This window comes from Anabrus simplex, chromosome 1 (assembly GCF_040414725.1).
Source record: "Anabrus simplex isolate iqAnaSimp1 chromosome 1, ASM4041472v1, whole genome shotgun sequence".
Classification (NCBI taxonomy): domain Eukaryota; kingdom Metazoa; phylum Arthropoda; class Insecta; order Orthoptera; family Tettigoniidae; genus Anabrus; species Anabrus simplex.
The window spans coordinates 1,746,368,622-1,746,393,136 of record NC_090265.1 but is presented as its reverse complement, the minus strand read 5'-3'; the positions used below and the strand labels follow the sequence as shown (position 1 = coordinate 1,746,393,136).

At 39.1% G+C, this 24,515-nt stretch overlaps 1 protein-coding gene across 3 annotated transcripts in view; it reads left to right on the top strand.

Moving 5' to 3' along the window:
- The window catches only part of LOC136882655 (synaptotagmin-15), a 209,465-nt gene extending 186,315 nt beyond the window's left edge, over positions 1 to 23,150 (top strand). For all 3 annotated transcript variants that reach the window (XM_067155143.2, XM_067155145.2, XM_067155142.2), the window contains 4 exons: positions 6,749 to 7,026; positions 15,567 to 15,891; positions 17,198 to 17,327; positions 22,810 to 23,150. In XM_067155143.2, coding sequence (XP_067011244.2) covers positions 6,749 to 7,026; positions 15,567 to 15,891; positions 17,198 to 17,327; positions 22,810 to 23,126 — 1,050 coding nt within the window. In that variant the 3' untranslated portion in view covers positions 23,127 to 23,150. The remainder of the gene's footprint in view (positions 1 to 6,748; positions 7,027 to 15,566; positions 15,892 to 17,197; positions 17,328 to 22,809) is intronic.
- Positions 23,151 to 24,515: the final 1,365 nt, after the last annotated feature.

Genomic DNA, 24,515 nt, shown 5'->3' with positions numbered 1-24,515 from the left:
ATTTTCAAGCAAACAGAACCTGGATTCATCCGAAAACATTATCTGCTGTCATTCCTGTCCAGTGACATCATTCTATATACCATTGCAGTCTAGCATGTTTGTATACATTAGTCAAAGGTAGGCGGAGAAGTGGATGATGCGCTGGTAACCCAGACCATAATAAATGGTGATGGACTGTCATTCCTGGTGATGTAAAGGAGAGTGCATATATGTCTCTGGTAAGACCCCAACTAGAGTATGGTTCCAGTGTATGGGACCCTCACCAGGATTACCTGATTCAAGAACTGGAAAAAATCCAAAGAAAAGCAGCTCGATTTGTTCTGGGTGATTTCCGACAAAAGAGTAGCGTTACAAAAATGTTGCAATGTTTGGGTTGGGAAGAATTGAGAGAAAGAAGAAGAGCTGCTCAACTAAGTGGTATGTGATTGAAATAATAACATTAAGTTATTTATTAGACCACCTAATCAATACAAAATCGTCTTGGACGATTTACATAAATTTGTTAACTAATAGTGGTACATGTTTCGCCTTCCCTGAAGGCATCATCAGCCATAGTCTTAACCTTAAATTAAAAATAAGCGTCTAAATAACATGTAATAATGAAATGAATTTTAAAATCTTGAAGAGATTTGAAGTAAAATAACATTAAAAACAACAATAATGGTTTAAAAATACAATGTGATGAGATATAATGGTGGAAGTATTAACAAAAATTAACATTAGAAGGCTGCTAAAATAAGTGCAATGGATAAAACAACAGATTGTTATACAACAAGTAGTAAGATTGCATAAAAATAAAGTTGATAGTCTGGCGGTTATAATTAGACGATGGCGAAAAATCATATATAATCAAAGTAAAGAAGAGAGAATAAAAATCAAAGTTAGTCGAGAGATCCGAAGTTAATCATGATCTTGAAGATAAAAGACGAAAGTCAGAGGCATATGGTGAAGTTGTAGAACACGTTGAGGATATGAAGTTGTAGAATAGAAGTTGAAGAACAGTTTCAAATAGAATCTCTATGGACCATCTCAAAATTTGAAGTAATGCTCAAATGTTGTAAATTGTGAGTTTGTAGATATTCTAGTTGAAAAAGCATATAATAGTTAATCTGTAAAAGGAAGCAAGAAACATGGAGTTAATTGTGTGAAAAGATATTTGAAAATATTGAAGTAGAATCGTGTGCAATTACCATTTGACGGTAACAAAGATAGCTTGTAACGTTATTAGTTAGAAGTATTTGCAACAGCAGACTTCTTGCTATGTGTGTTATAGCTGAAGGTTTGTGCTGGAGGGGGATCTGTTTGTGTTGACGTAACTATTGGAGGGGGGCTGCTATTGGTGGGAGGGAAGGAAGAGAGCGTATTACTGCGCGTGTTGTATCGGTGTAAGGCTATTGGAGGGAGCGATGTTACGGTGGGTGTGGCTATGGGTTTATTGGTTGTATTTGAATTAGAGGTACTAGCGGCGGGGGGAAGGGAGGGGGGTATATTAGCTGTAGGGGAGGTGGGAACGCTAATTGATGTGAGGTTGAAGATTTTTAAGAATATGTTATTGAGGGGAGTTGATTCTCGTAATAAAATAAGAATCTGTTCATACAAGGGGCTTTTTTTATCAATAGTGTCATTTAGGTTCTTATCTTTATTAAAATGTTGGTCGAGGAAAATAAATAAGTTTTCATATTCTGTCATGAGTTTACTTTTATCGACTCTTTTTAGGATATGGAGGTCTTGTTCTATTGTGGTGAATTGCCCTGTGTCCCTCATGTGGTTGGCCATTGCGGAGAATTTGTTGTGTCTTTGGGCATTGTAATGCTCGGCGTATCTGGTGGTGATATTTATTACGTGTAAGTGGTATGTTCCGAGCTGTCAGCGGAGAGATGGCGTGGAATGACATTAGTAGACGAATAAGTTTGAATGGCGTTCATAAAAGTAGGAAAGATCACAATATGAAGATAAAGTTGGAATTCAAGAGGACAAACTGGGGCAAATATTCATTTATAGGAAGGGGAGTTAGGGATTGGAATAACTTACCAAGGGAGATGTTCAATAAATTTCCAATTTCTTTGAAATCATTTAGGAAAAGGCTAGGAAAGCAACAGATAGGGAATCTGCCACCTGGGCGACTACCCTAAATGCAGATCAGTATTGATTGATGATTGATTGATTGTGTATGATGTGTTACACTGTACCACTGTTGCGCCAGAGCCAAGGAGGACACAGATCTGTTCTGCAATGCCATTCGGATGAGGTGTCGATTTTCTTGGGGGGTGGTCTGTGTGGTGCGACCAGACCCGTCTCATCAGGTTCTATGGCCTTCTGTGAACCATTCTGTACACATCCGTTGCACTGCTGACATACTTCATCCCACATGAGCAGCAATTTCCTGGATGGATGAATCACGTTCCCTCTTGCCAATAATGCGTCCTCTTTCATCTTGTTCATTTGACGGTACGGTTCTCACATACATCTGCGAGGCATCCTGCATGTCTGCTCAGGTCACACCGATCCATTACCTTTGGTTTATAGTGACAACAAGAGCTGCAGGCACATTTTACCAGTCAGTGGTGGTGCGCCGAGATATCGATGTAGACCTTGAACCTGAGGGCCTACATGGTTCAAATGCTAACCATTTCTTCAGAATACAACGTGCGTTCCATAAGTAATGCGACCAATTTTTTTCTGACGCAACTGTACACTGCAGCGTGTTCTAACCTGCTGGGGTAGGTGGAGGGGGGTGTTAGCTTCAAACGCTCTTTGTCTCATTCAGCAGCGAGCTGCCGAAGAGTCAGGACGTGCGTTTCCGTCAAGCCCGTTTTGAGTTCATGTAACACGGCACAATGGATCGTTCTGTAGAGCAACGGTACGCTATCAAATTTTGTGTTAAACTTCGGAAGTCCGCCACCGAAACGTTTCCATTACTTCAGCAGGCCTTTGGGACTGATTGCTTGTCCAAATCACAAGTTTTCTGATGGCACACGTCGTTCGTGGAGGGCCGAGAAGAGATCACCGACGAACCTCGTAGTGGACGGCCATCAACCTCACGAGTCGACGAAAATGTGACGCGTGTGCGCGATTGTTTGAACTCTGACAGACGGCTGAGCCTTCAATTGATAGCACAAACTCTAAACATGGCAAAAACAACCATTTTCTGCATTGTGACCAAAGATTTAAACATGAGAAAGGTGTGTGCCAAACTGGTCCCAAAAGTGTTGACCGACGAACAAAAGGACATGCAAGTGCTTCGGTGCCGAGAAATGTTGGAAATGTGTGAAAATGATCCTAATTTTTTAAATTCAGTTATCACTGGTGATGAGTCATGGATTTTTTAGTACAACCCTGAGACAAAAAGGCAGAGTTCAGAGTGGCACACCCCATCGTCATCCCGTCCCAAGAAGGCACGCATGAGCAAGTCCAGGATCAAAACCATGCTCATTGTCTTCTTTGACGTCAGAGGCATTGTCCACCATGAATTCGTACCTACCGGGACTACAGTGAATTCAGCTTTCTACTTGGAAGTGCTCAAAAGACTGAAAAGGAGGGTCTTGTGCTGCCGAAGCGACATCAAGGACACGTGGAAAGTTCATCACGACAACGTGCCGAGTCACAGCGCCTTCATTGTCAACGACTTCCTGGCCAGAACCAACATCCCATTGGTTCCCCAGCCTCCCTACAGTCCTGACCTGGCTCCCGCTGACTTTTTTTTGTTTCCTTGGTTAAAAGGAGTCATGAAAGGAAAACATTGGGACACGATTGAAAGAATCCAGGCGCATGTTACATCAGCTCTAAAGGACATTCCGGAAAAGGCCTTCCAGGCATGGAAGCACAGCCTCCAGAAGTGTATCGATGCAAGAGGGTGCTATTTTGAAGATTTTTGATTATTTGTACGAATATATTCAATAACTGATTTTTTATGAATTTGGTCGCATTATTTATGGAACGCACCTTGTATACTAATGCACATGTCCTGTGAATATGAACTTCTAATCCCTAGTCTTTCAAGGTGTTCTGGTTTTTATGAACATGAGTGTATAAAAATCTATTCAATGTTTTGTCTTTGTGTATCATTAAAAAACAAAGTGGCAACATGCAATTAAAACTCCACTTGAAAAGCTTAGTCATTGATCAAGCTATGACAAAGGCTTATGATTGCCATGCAGATAGGTTACTAATAGAACAATGAATTGTTGTACAGTCGTGATTTTTTGCTACTATTTATAGTAGGATATATTCCATTGATAGGTTGATAAATTTGAAAATGATGTGTAGTAAAACTGAACTACTTTACACAGGGGGAACTTTTTTCTTCTTGTGCTGTTGAAAGTTGAATTGTCAGGCTTGAGTTGTAAGATGGTCTCGTGTGTAGATTATAAGATTATACATGAGGAATCTACACACAAGACCATCTCACAAGTTTAAGGTTTACTGAAGACATCAAATACAGGTTCTCTCATATTAACTAAAACCGAACGCACGGTGTTTGTACACTGCGCTATGGCAGCTGCCTCAGCCGAACTTATATTGCACGCGGCCATCCTGTTTTAAGCGTGTAGACGCTCTTATACGAAATCTTGCCTTATAAAAGATGTTGGAAGTGTCCTGGGTAACCACATTCTGGCTGACATGAGTGAGTTCTGCCACTGTAATGTTTCTGATTTCATTTGTAATGTTTTCTTTCAGTTCTTCCAATATGTGAGGATTTGTTCAATACACTTTTTCTTTCAGGATACCCCACAAGTAATAATCACACACTGTTAGATCTGGAGAACGAAGGGGAAACAGATCATCACTGATCACTCTGTCTGCAAACACTTCCGAGATTGTAAGAAGGAAATCTTATGCTGTATGAGCAGGGGTTGAATCTTTTTGAAAATACCTACGTGAGTTTTCTTCTTCCATTAACTGATGGAAGAACGGCATCGAAATGTCATCTTGGTACCTCTCTGCATTTACAGTCGTTAACATAAGAAATTTCATTTTTTGTCCACATTGAACTGAGAATTACAATGAATAAACTTTTAATGTCCACCTATTCAACACAATAATAATGTTGTTTATAGATGTAATTACAACATTCTAATTATATTCAGTACTAGTTTCGATGCATTTTTGCATCATCCTCAGTTGTACAAAGAAATCAGAAAATAGGCAACTTATATAAAATTCATGATAGATATTGAATTGTGCATGATATAAAAACCCTATGAAATCTACATTAAAACAATGACACATAATGAAATCTTATTGAACAAGTTAAAGACTTGCGAGTCAAACATATCCTGAATGCTGAATAACAGTTCTCAAGTTGATTCATATCACTGTGGACATACAGTAGTAAGCTCAATAAATTTGCTGAGTGATTCACAATAATAAAATATCTTGTGTTTTAAAATATTTTTACACCTTAATTCAACTGCGGTTCATAAACTCTGGAGTCATGTTAAAATAATCGTGAATATTGCTGAATAAAATTTGGGTATGGTGGAATTCTTCTATATCTAAGGCCTATGAGGTGGAAACATATAAATAACTCCTTAAGACGTAAACAGGAACTATGGAAGATAAGAAACACCAACAACACTTTGAAGCGGAAAGTTTTAAGTCTCTACTCACTAATATAAGTGTATGCAAGACTCACCCCATACAGCCGTAGACTGATCGTAATGTAAACAACGTGCTGTAAACAATGAACAGCTCGAGTCAGGTACGCATATCTGGACGGGACAAGGGAGGGGCGATAGGGGTAGGTGGAAGTAAGGCATGTGGAAGGGACCTGGTGGGCGTGGACTATGAAACGAATATTGAGAGAACTTGTTGCGCATAATACGTAAAATTAAACTTTTGTTTGGAATTTGAACATTTTTGAGAAATGCTATAAGGAATCAAAGAGAACTTTCAGTGTCTTGGATATATCATTTAGAATGAAATTTGCATTGAAATACTGGTCTAGTTGGATATAACAGAATTCAGTAGCATCCAGCAATGGTCCTTTACTTAAAGTCTCTAGTAGCCTATCTGAATGTCTTGCCCCAAGCTTGTGAAATTATGTTTTAATTCATGGACATGTTGGCCTACTGCAGAGAATCTATTGTATCTCACATTATTAACATGTTCAGTGTATCTTATCTTGAAGTTGCGCCCAGTTTGCCCAAGATAGACGCTACCACAGTCATTGCACTGACTCCTGATCTGAGATAAGGATTGGATTTATTTATAGTGGCTGAATTATGTAACACCTCAGTACTCTTATTATTAGTATGAAAGGATATCTTTACTTTATTCTTATTAAATGTATTAGTGACTTTATAAATGTTGTCATTAAATGTGAAGTATGAATAGGAATTATGACTGGGTTTATCTCTGCTTAGCGTGGTTTGCGGACGATGTCTAATCTTACTGATTATACGTTCGATGAAAGAATCTTTATAGCCGTTAGCATAAGCTATAGAGCGGATGGTGTTCAACTCCTTGTTCAAGTCAGCTTTAGCCATTGTTATCCTAAAAGCGCGATCTACTAGACTAATATATGTAGCTCTTTTTTGGGGTTGCTACCACCATCATCTCACTTCTAGCTGTTCGACCATTTCTGGGACATACTTGGGGATATCTGAGAAATATTGGAATTGTACGGCTAGGAAAAAGCAGAAGTTATGAACCCCTAAGGAATTTAGTACCATTACATGTTTGAAATATTCTCATTTATCACATACTTAAATAATGTTTACTTAATGGTAACCATGGCTGATTTCAGAACATCAAGAGCAGTATAACTCCCATATCAGAGCAGAAAGAAATCTCAAATGAGGATAATAGCGATACCGACTCTACTTTGTTGGCTCGTACTTGTGGACTAGAGAAGAGCCTGTACGTGCAATCCGACTCTTCGTACAAGAGGTTGACGGAATCAAAGTCAACAGACACTCTTCAGTCTCTATGGCAGCCTGCAAAACAAAATACAGATGGCTGCTTCATAGAGCAGCCACATGGCTCAGTGGAGTTCAGTGCATTTTACAACCAGAAGAATAAGAAGTGAGTACCAGTGTTTTGTTTGCATTTAAAGTGTTGCTGGTGTATCATATTCTTGTTTATATAAGATATTAAATGATGGGTGTTCCACCAATCAACACGTTGTTAGGTAAAATTTGTACAAATTTAATAAATAAGTACTGGTTTTGATTCTCTTGGAATCATCTTCAGCTTATACAATACCTACATTAAATAAGAAGAAAGAAGTTGAAATTGTCTGGATGAAAGAGTGTGTACACTTCATTAAATAAAAACTGTCTTAAAATGTCCAATGAGTGCTTTGTGGAATTGTCTGTGGGGATAACGGTTATTTGTGATCCCGTGAGGTTGTATAGTAATTGCAAAACCCTTATTAGAATAGATACACACCGGGCAAGTTGGCCATGTGGTTAGAGGTGTGCAACTGTGAGCTTGCATCCAGGAGATAGTGGGTTCGAATCCCACTGTCGGCAGCCCTGAAGATGGTTTTCTTTCCCATTTTCACACCAGGCAAATGCTGGGGCTGTACCTTAATTAAGGCCAAAGGCCATGGCCACTTCCTTCCAACTCCTAGGCCTTTCCTATCCCATCGTCGCCATAAGACCTATCTGTGTCGGTGCGACGTAAAGCCACTACCAAAAAAAAACTGCTTGCCATTGAGCTTTCACAAAAGTTAAAACACACCACCGATTTGGCACATTAAACACATTATCTAAAATTGTTTACAAAATGCTGTATATTGAGGACAACTGAACTGTTGTTTAGATGATATTTTATTAGCTTCATGTTCCATATTGATGATTCCAATGATCACAATTATAAGGCTGGATTTCCCCACCTAATCAATACTTTTATTTATATTAAAGTACTTTTAAAAACATTTCAGTAGTGGTTTCAGCCTTTATAATAGACCATCTTCAGCTGCTGAAGAACCTTTATCTTTGTTAAAATAACATGTAATGTTAAACACTGCCTATTCTAAGTTTAGGATAACTTATTTCTAAGTTTAAATGATACATTGTTGTGATATAACATGCGTCAATGAGAATTGTAAAAGTAAAAAATGATCTAATAGTTCGTTGTGAAGTGTCACTGGTCTTGATGTTCCTTTAACACACTCTTATGATTTCTATAGTATAATGTTAGACATTACTTATTCTAAGTTTAAGACAGCTTTTTTCTAAATTTTAATAAAACAATTCTGTGATAAAACTTGCATCAATAGGAAGTCTAAAAGTTTCTAAAAGTTCGTTCATGAATTTACTTGTGCAATATGGTAAACAGAGGAGAAGTTATTCGACATCGAAGAGGAAAGTATTAAAAGATATCCGAGGAATGTCGTAATTGAATTCTGAGTGCAGCAGAAAATGGTGTAAACTGAAAGCAGATGGCTACAACTAATGGAGTAAAGTACGAGACTGCTTATGACTGGCACAAAAAGGATAGTGTCGAACGAAAAGAACGTGGTGGTAAGCGGCATCCTAAACTGTCTGAAGAAGATGTAGATCCCATTATTCAGTGGATAGCTGAAAATTCACAGCTTACATTAAAAAGTATACGCCAATGTTTAAGACAAGAGAAAGGCATAACTGTTTCACAACAGACTGTGTCCAAAACTTTGGATGGATGTTTAATAATGCTGAAGAAAGTTTTCAACCTTCCTGACAGGGGTAAATTCAATTGAAAATGAGACAAAAAGACAACAGTACGTAAAAAAGAATACTGGAACAGAAGCATGTAGTATTCATAGATCAAACAAATATCAACCTGTGTTGATATCTCTTCATTTTTAGCTCATAACACCAGTTCAGCAAATAAATTTTACGACAAAAACACCAGTATAAATGGTCCGTTATTGGACATCATAAATTTTCCAGCTAACTCGTTCCTGGGTGCCAGCGTTTCATCCTAGTGTGCTAAGTTGGGCTCATCAGTTGGTAAATAGGACATCCACCAAGATGCATGACTAGTGCATACTGTAGAGGCCACTGCGTAGGCTACTTGGAGCCACCGGCAGTGCCAATGCACTATGAGAGACTTTGTCTCATTACCAACAATTGATGCCTGCCTGGCCATCAAATCAGGTTCCCTATGGGAATCAACATCTATAAAAACACCAGCGTCATCACACACATCTTTTATTGTGAATTGTTGCCGACAATTACTGATCACACACAGCTAGCAGTTCAAAGAATACAAAACAAGGTAGACAAATCGACTCAATTTCTTCAAGGAATAATACATCTGAGTTACCAACACATATCTTTAATGTAGATTTCTTACTACTAACACAAGATATATATATGATATTATTTATTTTTATGAGAAAATTACAGAATTCCAACAACCTGTATTGTAGAAGAAATATGGGACATGCAAGACACGGAGAAAATGCCATTGTTAAGGTATCAAACAGTAAAGGATCAAATCTTCATATTGTAGGTTGCATTTCTTCCATGGGTTTAGAATTCTGGCAATGCAAATAAGGTGTATTCAGGAGAGAGCACTTGTGGCAAATAATGGACAAGATATGGAAAATACTGTCATTGTTTTAGACAACACTCCAGCTCATTCCTGTTGTGAGGAAATATTACAAGAAGAAGAGTTTATTGAGTTGCACATTTGTCGACTAGCACCTTATGCTTCATGTTGAGTCCAATTGAACATGTGTGGAGTGCTGTAAAGGCACACATTAAGCAACGTCTGAGGGAGACCCACGACATTTTAATGAGGGGTGATCCAGCTATGATGCAATTGAATTCAGACTTCACTACCTGGAGATTATCACTGATGGTGCAATACAAGCCATTACCGCTCACATGTGCCTACGGTCTATCAACCAGAGGCAGATACATTATCTTGCTGTCATGTGAATGGAAAACATGATTGTGGAAAACTAAGAAAAAGGAATTTTATAAAGTGATAAACTTGTTTAGTTATTAATTATTAACTGATTTAATTTATCTTTGTGCGCATAATTTTTTCACTACTATATAGAAAATTTAGATGATGTTTGATATTTGTTGTTTGAAGGGGCCTAACAGCTAGGTCATTGGCCCATAGAAAATTTACATTTAACGTATATTTATTATGAAACTAAACTTGACTTTTTCTGAAGTTGAGATTACTTTTCCTGAAATTAAACTTACTTTTTCTGAAATTGAAATTATTTTCTTCTGAAATTAAACTTACTTTTTCTGAAATTGTGGTTTAAAACCTATAGTAAACTAAGTAAACTCGTGTCCTCATCTCGAGGTGGTGCAGCTCTTTTCAGGCACACCCCCATTGGAGGTGAGCTGCATGTACCATTTCAACCACATACCAGCCCTCCTACCATTCTTAAATTTCTGGCAGTACCGGGAATCGAACCCGGGCCCCCAAGGACGGCAGCTAATAACACTAACCATTACGCTACGGAGGCATAAATGGTATGGACACATAGTGACAATGAAAGAGAGTTCCAAAGTGAAGATTTTTTTTTCTTTTTTGCTAGTTGCTTTACGTTGCACCAACACAGATAGTTCTTATGGCGACGATAGGATAGGAAAGAGCTAGGAGTGGGAAGGAAGCAGCCGTGGCATTTACCTGGTGTGAAAATAGGAAACCAGGGAAAACCATCTTCAGGGCTGCCAACATTGGGGTTTGAACCCACTATCTCCCAGATGCAAAAAAAGTGAGGATTTACAGAGAAAATAATAGAAAATACACTGACTGACAGAGCAAATGCAACACCAAGGAAGAGTGGTTCGAAAGGGATGAAAGTTGGGGAAAAAACAGAGACGGCACGGACGAATAATTGATGTTTATTTCAAACCGATATGCAGGTTACACAATGCGCACGGCATCGACCCAGTAGGATGTAGGACCACCGCGAGCGGCGATGCACGCAGAAACACGTCGAGGTACAGAGTCAATAAGAGTGCGGATGGTGTCCTGAGGGATGGTTTTCCATTCTCTGTCAACCATTTGCCTGGTCGTCCGTACGAGGCTGGACCAGAGTTTGCAAACGGCGTCCAATGAGATCCCACACGTGTTCGATTGGTGAGAGATCCGGAGAGTACGCTGGCCACGGAAGCATCTGTACACCTCGTAGAGCCTGTTGGGAGATACGAGCAGTGTGTGGGCGGGCATTATCCTGCTGAAACAGAGCATTGGGCAGCCCCTGAAGGTACGGGAGTGCCACCGGCCGCAGCACATGCTGCACGTAGCGGTGGGCATTTAACGTGCCTTGAATACGCACTAGAGGTGACGTGGAATCATACGCAATAGCGCTCCAAACCATGATGCCGCGTTGTCTAGCGGTAGGGCGCTCCACAGTTACTGCCGGATTTGACCTTTCTCCACGCCGACGCCACACTCATCTGCGGTGACTATCACTGACAGAACAGAAGCGTGACTCATCGGAGAACGCGACGTTCCGCCATTCCCTCATCCAAGTCGCTCTAGCCCGGCACCATGCCAGGCGTGCACGTCTATGCTGTGGAGTCAATGGTAGTCTTCTGAGCGGACGCCGGGAGTGCAGGCCTCCTTCAACCAATCGACGGGAAATTGTTCTGGTCGATATTGGAACAGCCAGGGTGTCTTGCACAGGCTGAAGAATGGCGGTTGACGTGGCGTGCGGGGCTGCCACCGCTTGGCGGCGGATGCGCCGATCCTCGCGTTCTGACGTCACTCGGGCTGCGCCTGGACCCCTCGCACGTGCCACATGTCCCTGCGCCAACCATCTTCGCCACAGGCGCTGCACCGTGGACACATCCCTATGGGTATCGGCTGCGATTTGACGAAGCGACCAACCTGCCCTTTGTAGCCCGATCACCATACCCCTTGTAAAGTCGTCTGTCTGCTGGAAATGCCTCCGTTGACGGCGGCCTGGCATTCTTAGCTATACACGTGTCCTGTGGCACACGACAACACGTTCTACAATGACTGTCGGCTGAGAAATCACGGTACGAAGTGGGCCATTCGCCAACGCCGTGTCCCATTTATCGTTCGCTACGTGCGCAGCACAGCGGCGCATTTCACATCATGAGCATACCTCAGTGACGTCAGTCTACCCTGCAATTGGCATAAAGTTCTGACCACTCCTTCTTGGTGTTGCATTTGCTCTGTCAGTCACTGTACATAATGGGGAAGGCCCAAAAAGAGGTGGACTGATGCGGTGAGGGAGAGTGTAGAGAAAGGAGTAACAATAGAATAAATATTGGAGAAAGGAAGTGAGTGGTGGAGAAATAGACAACTGTGGAACTGTTAAGGTCCTTGATTCAGCCTGACCCATAAGATTGGAAGCGAGAAATGAAGAAGAATCATTCATGATATGTTTTACCATATACTGCATTTTAAGTAGAATGTGCTGACTCACTGTGCCCATAAAAATATCTCATTGTGGGCTGTATGTAGGTACAAGTTTGTGCACCAAAATGAAGTATAAACCATATATACATTGTTGTTTTTACCTTTTAGAATGGATGTTCCACAGCTACATTCATATGATCATTGGACTTGTTTCGTTTTTCAGTATTTCTTAGGCCCAGAAATGGTATAAGTTCACTAAAGGTCAATAACAGTAGAGCGAAAAGTAAATGGTGCTAATTTTACCTTGAATTGCTTGTAGAGGAGAGATGTGCCCATTATGAATGCTAGGGACACACCAGCCTACCCTTACAAATATATTTACTGTTATAACATAATGTAATGAAGCACATCTCATTTTCCATACTTTCTGCAGCTACTACCACTGCCATTGGCTGAAATATCATGTAATATGATGTCATTCCCATTGTTGTGAACATAACACAGATGTCATCATCAATCACTGCACAGTAAAAGATCCTAAATAATGTCTCTGAAAGGCTGACACAAAACAGAGCCCCCTCTTCTTGAGGTGCTCTCCCTTCGAGAAGCTCTTTGCTAACCAGCCCTGACTTTTTTGTCACTAACCAGGCTGTGTGCAAACCAGTAAAGAAAAGATATAAAGAAAACAATTGTAATGTTGACATATATGCCTCAATCCACAACCATGGCTGTTGGCAACAGCTCGTTGGAAGTAAATATGCCAATGTGAGCATTTCAGGTATTTATTGACTTATTTTATATGGTGTGGCTATGAAGCCTGCTGTTATGCCATACCATCTTATATGTGCTAAATTGTACAAACTACAGAGTCTTAAGGTTCCTAATTACATATAATTATGAAATAAACTTAAATAATCTATATATATAAAATAAGAGATTTGTCTGTACATTGCTCAGAATTTAAAAAGGATGGTATTTCTGTATCAGTCATGCCCACAGTAACAAGGAAATGCACTTTTTACTTTTCCATAATGTCTGTCTGTCTGTCTATCTGTCTGTCTGTCTGTCTGTGTGTATGTATGTATGTACATGCATCACGAGAGAACGGCTTAAGAGAATTTAATGAAAATCGGTATGCAAATCGGATAATAAGTTGCTACAATCTAGGCCATAAATAATTTTATTCATGCTGACTGAAATGGTAGTTTAGGGGAAGGCCTAAAATTTATTCCTCAAATATTTATGTTATTAGTGGGCATATCTTAATGAAAATCGGTATACACAGTTAGGGAATAAGTTGCTATAATCTAGGCCATAAATAATTTTACTCGCGCTGAGTGAAATAGTAGTTTAGTGGAAGGTCTAAAATTTCATTCTCAAATATTTGTTATTAATGGTCGTATCTTAACAAAAATAGGTAGGGGAAGTCGAGGAATAAGTCGCTACATGGCCAACTCGCCCAGTCATACGAGTGTAAGTCTGCCTAAATATTGGCGGGAAGTAGCTGGGGAGTTACATATCTTTCTTCTTAGGCATACCATTCCTCTGTTTCATAAATTTTCCGATACTACTGGTACGTAACACGCTGGTTCATCATAGCATTTGAGCTATGCAATTCCTACTCTGAGGCTCTGATTGAAATGAGAAGTGTGCATATTTAACGGAATAATGGCAGAGAAGTGTTCACGGCTGTCTGTGGCCTGGTCATTCCAGCTTGGAACTTTGCACTGTTTGATCGACATCGTAGTACTGTTACATGTTATGGATCTCATTATGATAACCGTATTGGAGTACAGAATGTAGAAAGTTTCAAACAAATTTATTAAAAGATGTTTACAAAGCTTAAGCGAAACATCTATATAACATTTACATCTTAAAGACTGTAAAGTATTAGAATGGTGATTTTTAATAAATTTGTTTGAAACATTTTACATCGTAGTACTGTTTGTTAAAAGTGAGAAAATGTGCAGTTTTTCATTTGATCGAGCATTTTATGTGAAAACATTGCTTTTAATCATGACATTCCAACTGACATTTTTGTAATGACCTATGTTGACTTCAGTTAGGAAAACCACAAAGTCAGTCTTTCTGAGAATCCCATAGCGAAGCACAGGTACATCAGCTAGTAGTTATATATGAAAGGTAAATTTCTGAGTTACTATAAAAACACATCAGATTATATACTAATTTCTTAAGTCTATGTGCCATTTACATCATCTCTATTTACATTTCTGCTATGTAGGTCTCTAATTACAGCTGGAAAGGCATTCTAGGAGCGTATGGTTGCTGGTATGAATGAGTTGCTGTAACTTGTAGGGCAGCAAATTGGAAAGCTCAGCAGGGTAGGAGTTTCTGACCTTGTATGAATACTGTTTGGGGGTGACAAGTATTTAAGATACGTTCTCGGATAACTTGGTGTGTCTGTACTTAGGGTGATGTGGACAAGCGAGACCAAGTGAAGGTTTCTTCTCTCTGCCAAATATAATCATGACAGCTGTTCAAGACAGGGTGATGTATGGCAATACCTGGGCATATATAATACAAAACGGACGCACGTATTATAAGCCCACTGAAGTTAAGCATTAAGTGCAGTGTTTAGCTTGTTTTACATTATGTCACCATAATCAGAGATGGGTTGAATTAAGCTTTGAACTAGTAACTTCCTAGTATTTAGCGGAAGGGGATGCACCGATCTCTCTGGCCTAAGATGGAGCCTCGGCCTGCAGGAGACATGATATAGATGTTGATTCCCGTAGGAAACCTGAAATATTTGTCCCGAAGGAGTAAATTTATTATACCAATATAGTTAGTCCATTATATGTCCAATAATGGACCAACTATATTGGTATTTTAGCAGCTATCCATTATATGTCCAATAACGGACCAACTATATTGGTATTTTTCCAGCTAACTCATTCCTAGCTGCCAGCAATTTGAATGGATTGACTTTAAGAGAATTATTTTTAGTCTAGTATCCATCATTTAATTTGTTAACATCTAGTAGGATATCTTTCAGGTTTGTATGTATGTACTGTATATAGTTGAATGTCATCTGCAACATCCTCAGTTAGAGGAGCTAAGAAATAAACAACTAGATGGTGTGCTGCCGATGGTACATGTAGGTATTAATCTTACAGGCCCTACAGGGAAATAATGCCCCAAAAGCGAGCGTTATAGGGCCCTACGCTTTGCAATAAGTAAAGTGTAAAAACTGTTTCCTTCAAAATCTACAAGTTTGCTAATACATTTGATTTGTCTTCTTTGTATTACAGATTATTAATACATATCAGTAAGGTGTCAAATCTGCCTCCAAAAGGTCGTGGTGATGTGTATGATGTCATCATCAAGCTTGCTGTTCTTCCGAATGAAAAAAATACTAAGACTACTCAAGTTCTAAAGGGCAGTCGAAGTCCAGCTGTTGGAGAAGATTTTCACTTCACTGTGAAAGAGCCAGCAGGAAAACTCCTGAGGATTTCAGTATTTAATGCTGAAGCTCAAGGCAAATATGATGCTGTGGGAAACGCTTTATTCAACATGGAAGATGTTATTGCTGGCAAACCTCGCAATTATTCTATGAAACTGTATAAACAGACCCAGGTAAATCTTAATGCAAAGGTTGATTATCGTACCATTGCAATAATTAGTGAAATGATATTAAGGTGCAGCCCTTTTCCAAAAATATAGTTATTTTCATACAGATAGGTCAATATATATTGAGGAAAGCAACGGGAAACTACCTCGCCCCTCATTTCCCTAGTACGCCTCTTCAGTAATGCCTAGGCCATCTATGACAGCTGATGGCAGAGCTGTTGAGGATCCAACGAGCGTTACGGCTGAAGACTGAACATACAGAATATATATATATTTGGGTACATGAAATGAAGTGAGATAAACACAATTTGTTGCACCTTTTTTGTGAGATTACTACATGTTGCCACATTTTCCCCTCTATTTCATGCTTTAGCACTCACCCCCCCCCCCCCCCCACTTTTATCTGCCTTTTTAAAAGATAAGACAGAATCTTTCTTCCCTGCTTCAATAGCTTTTATTGGGCAAAAATTTTGATAAAATCAAATGCTTCATATATGCCCTACACTCGATGGAAGCAGAAGCGATCGAGCAGGCCCAACAATTACTCAACAACAAAGACTTATTTTTTTTCACAATTTGTTGTACGTTGCACTGACACAGACAAGTCTTATGCTGATGATGGGATAGGAAAGGCCTAGGAGTGTGAAGTGTGGCCATGGTACAGCCACAGCATTTGCCTGGTGTGAAAATGGGAAACCACAGAAAACCATCTTCAGGGTCGCTTGAACCCACTATCTCCCGGATGCGAACTCACAGCTGCGCGCCCCTTACTGCACAGCCAATTCGCCCGGTCAACAAAGACCTAAAGTTGGAACTTTCTGCAGTACATGGATGCAAGTATTTGCCTGATGTGATTCAGAGTTTGGAAGGAGTTGACAAGTGTTAGGGAGAACCTTGATGGATTTGCTAAAGACAAATTCAAATTAAACTTGAAGAAAAATTCAGATGTGGAAACCTTGGCGACTCTTACTGAGCTCCCTTTATGAGAGTTGACAAGATATGCTTGCTTCATTGGTTTCTGTAGATGTTAAGCGGAGTTTCTCTCTCTATATAAGAATCTACTCAGCTAAAAGCGCCAGCGACTTACTGTCAAAAACATTAAAATTTTGTGTGCAATCTAATATAACAAGTTTATTCATCATTAGAACCCAGTAAATTGGATAAGTAAGCTTCATGTAACTGCTTTAAATCTTAATAATATGATTTCATCAACATCAGAACCTCTTTTCCCCCTTTTCTAACCATATTTTGCAACTTAAAATCCTCTCCCTAGTATTAATGCTTAAATAAATTTATTTTATTTCCGTTTCAGCCAGATGTGTGTCCTGGCAACATTCAGGTATGTTTAAGGTACCAGAGGCAAGAAAATGTGCTTTCAGTACTGGTAACTCAGGCATCCAACCTCTCCATCTGCAATGCAACAAAGAAGAATAAACATAATGGTATGCTATGTAGTACTTTACCACTTTTCATTTTTGCATTTCTTACTATTAGATCTAGTCTTTTTCATCAATACTGTTTTGCTTTTCCTCATTAAATACTCTGAAATACAACTGTAGAAATGGGACCTCATCCTCCCGATGAAGATGTGAGGCAGAAATTATCCTGTCAAGTGTTGAGATGAGAAAGATGTGAACATGGCAGAGTATGAAGATGTGGAGACTCATCGTTTTACATTTTCATGTTTATCAAATTCTCATTCTGTTGCTCCCTCTTTCCACAATGACCTGTCACTCCTCCTATGGTGAGGTTATTCCATTTAGTGTGTAAGATGTATGATACAGGAAAAGTGTTCAGTCTGCAAACCTCTGTGAATTTACTAAATGCTGCCACAATCTTCTGTTTGTAACTAGTTCTGTGGCCTCGTTTAGTTCTATACCTCTTATCTTCAAATTGTTAGAAACTGAGTCTAACCATCGTCATCTTGGTCTCCCTCTACTTCTACTCTCCACAACAGAGTCCATTATTCTCCCAGGTAACCTATCCTCCTCCATTCGCATCACATGACCCCACCACCAAAGCCGGTTTATGTTTACAGCTTCATCCATTGAGTTCATTCCTAACTTACCCTTTATCTCCTCATTCTGAGTACCCTCCTGCCAGTGTTCCCACCTGTTTGTACCAGCAATCATTCTCGCTACTTTCATGTCTGTTCTTACTAACTTATGAATAAAATATCCAGAGGCCACCCAGCATTCACTCCTGTAAACCAAAGTTGATCTGAAAACGGACCGATGTAAAGATAGTTTCATCCGGAAGCTGACCTCCTTCTTACAGAATACTGTTGATCTCAACTGCGAGCGCGCTGCATTAACTTTACTCCACCTTGAATCAATTTCACCCGTTATTACCATCTTGACAGAACACACATCCTAAATACTTGAAATTATCTATCTGTTCCAGCTTTGTATCACCAATGTGACATTCAATTCTCTTGGATTTCTTACCTACAGACATCAATTCAATCTTCGAAAAGCTGATTTTCATACCATACTGATTGCACCTATTTTCAAGTTCCAAGATATTAAACTGTAGGCTTTTGGCACAATCTGCCATTAAGACCAAGTCATCAGCATAGGCCAGACTGCTTACTACATTTCCACCTAACTGAATACCTACCATCCTGCCGCTTTCAGATGATCCATGTAAACTATGAACAACAAAGGTGAAAGATTACAGTCTTGTCTAACCTCTGTAAGTACCCTGAACCAAGAACTCATTCTACCATCAATTCACACTGCAGCCCAATTGTCAACATAAATGCCTTTGATTGATTTTAATAATCTATCCTTAATCCCATAGTCCGCCAGAATGGTGAACATCTTTTTCCTCAGTACCCTGTCATATACTTTCTCTAGATCTAATCCTCTCTTAGCATTTCTCAATTACCTGGCGCATACTGAAAATCTGATCCTGAAAGCCCCTCTGTGGTCTGAAACCACACTGGTTTTCATCCAACTTCCTCTCAACCACTGATCACACCTTCCCTTCCAAGATGCCAGTGAATACTTTGCCTGGTATACTAATCAATGAGATACTTCGATAGTTGTTGCAATCCTTCCTGTTCCCTTGCTTATAGATATGTGCAGTTACTGCTTTTGTCCAATCTGAAGGTACCTTACTAACATTCCATGCTAATCTTATTACTCTATAAAGCCATTTCATCCCTGCTTTCCCACTATATTTCACCATTTCAGGTCTAATTTAATCTATTCCTGCTGCTTTATGACAATGGAGTTTATTACCATCCTTTCCACTTCCTCAAGCATAATTTCACCAAGATCATTTTCCTCCTCCCCATGAGCTCCGTTGTTCGCGACACCACCATAAAGATTTCCTTTTACGTTGAGAAGATTTTTCAAAATATTCCCTCCACCTGTCCAGTGATTCCCTGGATATATTATGAGTTCACCTGTTACCCAAAACACTATTCATTTCCTTTTCGCCTCCCTTCCTAAGATTCTTTATTACTGTCCAGAAAAATTTCCCTGTTGCTTGACCTAGCCTTTCCAGATTATTACCAAAATCTTCCCAAGATTTCTTTTTGGATTCAACAACTATTTGTGTTTCGCTCTGTTTCATTAATCTACGTACAATTCTCTGTCTGCTTCAGCCCTTATTTGGAGCCATTTCTCATATGTCTTCTTTTTACATTTACAAGCTGCTCTCACTTCATCATTCCACCATGATGTTTGCCTTTTCCCCATCTTTACTGTCATTGATGCGAATTTTCACAATATGCAATTGTCCTGCTGACCATAGCATAACTGCTGCCAACAGTATGATCTTTGAAGGTGTAAAGAAGAAGGTTATAGCATCTTTGGAGAAACGTTCCGGATTTACTGAATGACAAAGAAATTTCAGCTTGTGCAAGAAGGGTCAATAAATACATTTTCACTGTTACATTAGTACCAAAACAGTATTTATTATCCTCCTAAGTCAACACTACTAAATACTAAACTATTTATACATTAGTATTACTAATGCAGATAAAATTAAGTTTGTCTGTAATGAATACAGTTTTAGGCAAGATGAGTGATGCAATAGTTTTACTTTGATGATATTTTTAGTATTTCTATACTTAGTAGTTTATAACTAGAGGTTGAAATTTAGAACAAGTTCTGATGCTTGTTTAAATTAGCCTAACATCTAGGTCATGGGCTCAACAAGTGCTGTTGAAATGTATTTCAAGTAACAAATAAAACATAGAAGAGCCAGGAATATGTAATTTTCCCTCCATTTCCATATTTTTTAAACTTGTGATAACATTTAGTCTATATGGAAAATGAAAATCCACAGTCTGTTTCCAGTCATTTGACTGGATCAGGAATGGAATGAATGAAGCCCCCATCTAGCGGTGAGGATAGGAATTGTGCCAGCTGCCAAAGTCTGTCACACTCCTCTGGGGCAATGGTTAATGAATGACAGATGAAATGAAATGATACTGGAGGGGGTTGCTGGAATGAGACATGACAGGGAAAACTGGAGTACCTGGAGAAAAACCTGTCCCGCCTCTGCTTTGTCCAGCACAAATCTCACGTGGAGTGACCGAGATTTGAACCAAGGAATCCAGCAGTGGGAGGCCGGCGTGCTGCCGTCTAAGCCACGGAGGTCTTTTAGACTGTAAAATATCCAATATTTATTTATTTTAATTTGTTGACTTTTAATTTTCATTTAGATGAACGGTCTTCAAACCACAGACTGGATCATCTCTATCATCTCCATCGCCTCTTCAGTTTAATTTGGCAATTGATTTCATATTAAGGGAGTTAAGGAGTTAGACGACTTAGAACATGCTTCTCAATTCGGCTACAATCTTGTGCAAGATATCGACAATGGGGCAGCGCTAGGTTTTGCTGTTGATATTGCGTTAGTATCTAAAGATTTAAAATCAGTAGCACTTATGATTGAAACATGAAGCCAATACTCACACCGAATACATCTAAATCAAAAACTATAGTTACTGAGAATAGGCAATTGATGAACATTGTTATCAGGACTGTCAGCGGACTGCAGGTGTCATCTATTGATAAGCAGGAAAATCTTAAATATTTGAGTGTTACATACAAAAAAATAATATTAGATGAAAGGAACATTATAACTAAACAATGATTTATCGAGACTTGTGAACTCAATTTTTCTTAAACCAGACCAGAAAATTAATATTATAAATCAATACATCTGGCCGAGTTTGATTTATCATTTACAGTGTGCACCCTCATTGAAACTCAGGTGCAGGTTTTAAGATGATGTTGATAAATTAATCAATGGATTGTCCAGACTGTATGCTCTACAGCTCAAAAAAAGTTTGTGCATTATAAAAGTGTCATGGAAAGTTTTCCTTCAACACATTAACATCTGTAACAGGCTGGACTCTGTTGCTGACCCACTTCTGGTACAAACAAGACATTTTCAACAAGAAATAAAGGGTAGCCTGAGAAGCATTAGCTTCACTCTCGATGAACAACCTAACGTACAGACTCTTTGGAAAAAACTGGGAGATCCGCAGTTTGAAACATGGAAAAAACTACCACACTGTGGAAAAGGCGTCTCGCATTTTTCAGAATGGACACAATCAAACACCTGGATTAAAAATGAAAAAAAAGGATTTTCAGCTTCTCAATGGACTACTGCCATTAAAATGAACTGTAATGTGATAGCAGTCCGAAGCGTTCCTGGTAGAAACCAAGAAAACCATTGCCGTCACTGCATCGAGATAGCAACTCTCCCTCATGTTCTTGGTTTCTGCTCGAAAGGGGAACTATTGAGAAATAACAGGCACCATAGGGTCAGGAGCAGTATTGCAGAACTTCTCAAAAAATCTGAAAGTTTTGAAGTCTTTGAAGAAGTGCAATTTCTAGCGATGGATCCAGTAAACGTGCAGACATTGTCATGAATGACAGGAAGAGAAACATCGGCATTGTTATTGATCCAACAATAAGGTTTGAGAGTAACAGTTCACAGGCCAAAGAAGTTGATTCTGAAAAGAAGAGACACTACGAACCCTGTTTTTAAGTACTTTGACGAAAAGTATCACATACCCGCCAGTTGCTGCGAAGTGATTGGGTTACTCTTCAGTGCGTGAGGATCTGTCACAAAATTTTCAGTTAATTTCTTCCTTCGTTTTGGTATTCCTGTTTCGTTTTTCAAAGATATTTGTTTAGATGTTTTACGTGAATCATCGTCAATGGTAAATCACCATTTATACGATATATGTAAAGAAAAATTTCCAGTTTTCCTGATCGGGGATAGCTATACAACAGTGAAATTTAAAAAATTCAAAAATATATAAGCTAATTTTATCCTAAGATAAATAGTGCAAAAATTATTACCTATTTGATGCTGTTACCGTATGGTGCCCCTTGCTCTAGGGCAGCTATTCCTTGTGAATTATCTCTCTGTACAATAAAGATGAGTAAAATGTATTTTTCTATGTTATTACTTCAGTAAGAGTACTCTTGGTCAAAAAAAAGAGGGAAACTGGCAACACAGTGCTTTTGAAAAGGTTAAAATTTTTGTTGTTTTAAAATTATAGCTAATAATGTAGCTGTCCCCAAAATTGTGGAATGCTTTTTTTTTTTTTTTTTAAATATAATAACGTTATTGGTTTAATAGTTTTTTGGAGATGCTGACGTGCCAGAGTTTTGTACCAGAGTTCCGTGTTGGTAAATCTTCTGACATGAGGCTGGCATATTTCAACACCTCCAGGTACCACTGGACTGAGCCAGAATTGACCCTGCCAACTTGGAGTCGGAAAGCCAACACAACTGTATGAGCTACTAAGCCCGGCTATGTAGTTCAGAAATTATAACACTTCCATATTCATTTCCCTTTATTTGATAATGTTCATAGAATACAGGAACAAGTGTACAGTTGTTATTTATTGCCTGCAAGTGTGATTTCACTTTTCTTGTTTTGTTTCAGACAAATATAACACATTTGTGAAAGTGGCATTCTTCTGTTCTGGTCAGAAGATTAAGTCGAGAAAGTCGAACCCAGCGCTTAGTGATAGAAACCCACAATATAACTATTCCACAGAATTTCGAGTACCACCGGAGTATTCTGAAGATTGCTATATTGTTATTAGTATCCAGACAAAAGGACTGCTACGTAAGGAGCTGGCAGTAGGACGTGTGGTACTTGGTCCTCACTTCTATGCTGAAGGACAAAATCTCACTCCATGGGGCCAAACATTTCTCAAGGGAGAAAGTGTGTCACATTGGTTCAGAATGTATTTGTGATTAATAAAGACTCTTATACTCTTACAGTTGTTCCACAGATTTAACTTGATATGTCTCCTCCTGTTATTTGATGTACCTGAGGAAGCCATTTCATGAAGAGTGTTTCTCTGTCAGTCACCTTGACCCACATGCTCCAGATTTGAGTGATTCAAACCTGAATCCTGATATTGGGATAGTACTTTATTCTAAGTTAGTCTTGGGCACTAATCTCAACAGTAGCCCTAAATAGTAACTGTTACATCATAATACTGGATGTCAGAACATAATAAGCAGGCTTCACTTTCATAAATGCACGAAACTGATGACTGAAGATTTCCTATGATGATGATAATAATGATGATAAATATATGGTCTCACTCATGTAAATGGTATATGTATTATTAAAAGAAAAACAACAGACCTGTACACAACAACAAATAAGTTTACTGATGCTGTACATAGGAAATGCTTGACATTCTATGGTCACATCTATAGAATGTGCAGTAATAGATTTACTAAAAAACTATTAAATATAATGAATTCAAAGAAGTTCAAGACCAACCAGCTGGAAGAAATTAAGCAGGATTTACAAGAAATATGCTACAGACAATACAGACAATTGGGAAGGTAGAGACCATGGCCTTAATTAAGGTACAGCCCCAGCATTTGCCTGGTATGAAAATGGGAAACCACAGCAAACCATCTTCAGGGTTGCCGACTGTGGGATTCCAACCCTCCATCTTCCGAATGCAAGCTCACAGCTACGTGACCCTAACTGCTCGGTGTCAGCTGATTTTTTGGATATGATCTTATGGCACATCGCTTCTTCCGTTGGAATTTCAAGGTGTTTTCAGCATGAGAGCTGTGATAATTCCCTTGTAAGTCCAAGTGAAAATAAAATGTCTTTCCTACTGAAAATAAAATGCTGCATACAAATCATTTTAAGTATCGATAGTCTGAGAGAAGTTAGGTGCATCACAGCAGAGTTTTGTGTAGATGTGCATTATGTGGAGCCCTCAGAGGCATCTTAACTTGTAGGCTTCCTTCTTGAGACTTGCCATGAAAGTACAGGGAGCATGTGCTGTCAGACTCTGTGCTCTCCCCAATTATGTCACTCACGAACACACTTCACAGATTTCATGAACAATGTGCAACCATTTTGCAATATGTTGATGGGCTGGAATTTTGTCACTCAGGAGTTCTTTCTTTTATGTGTCAGTAAATCTACTGACAGGAGACTGATGTAACCCGGCAACTTGGGCTCAGAGAACTAGCACTCTAACTGTCCAAGTCAGTCAGACTGGACTGAACCTAGTTCTATTCTCAGTTGTCCATATGACACTGACTGCGTACCATTCCAACTCTTGTACATAACTTAAACACCATACTCCATGGCTGAACGAGGAATAA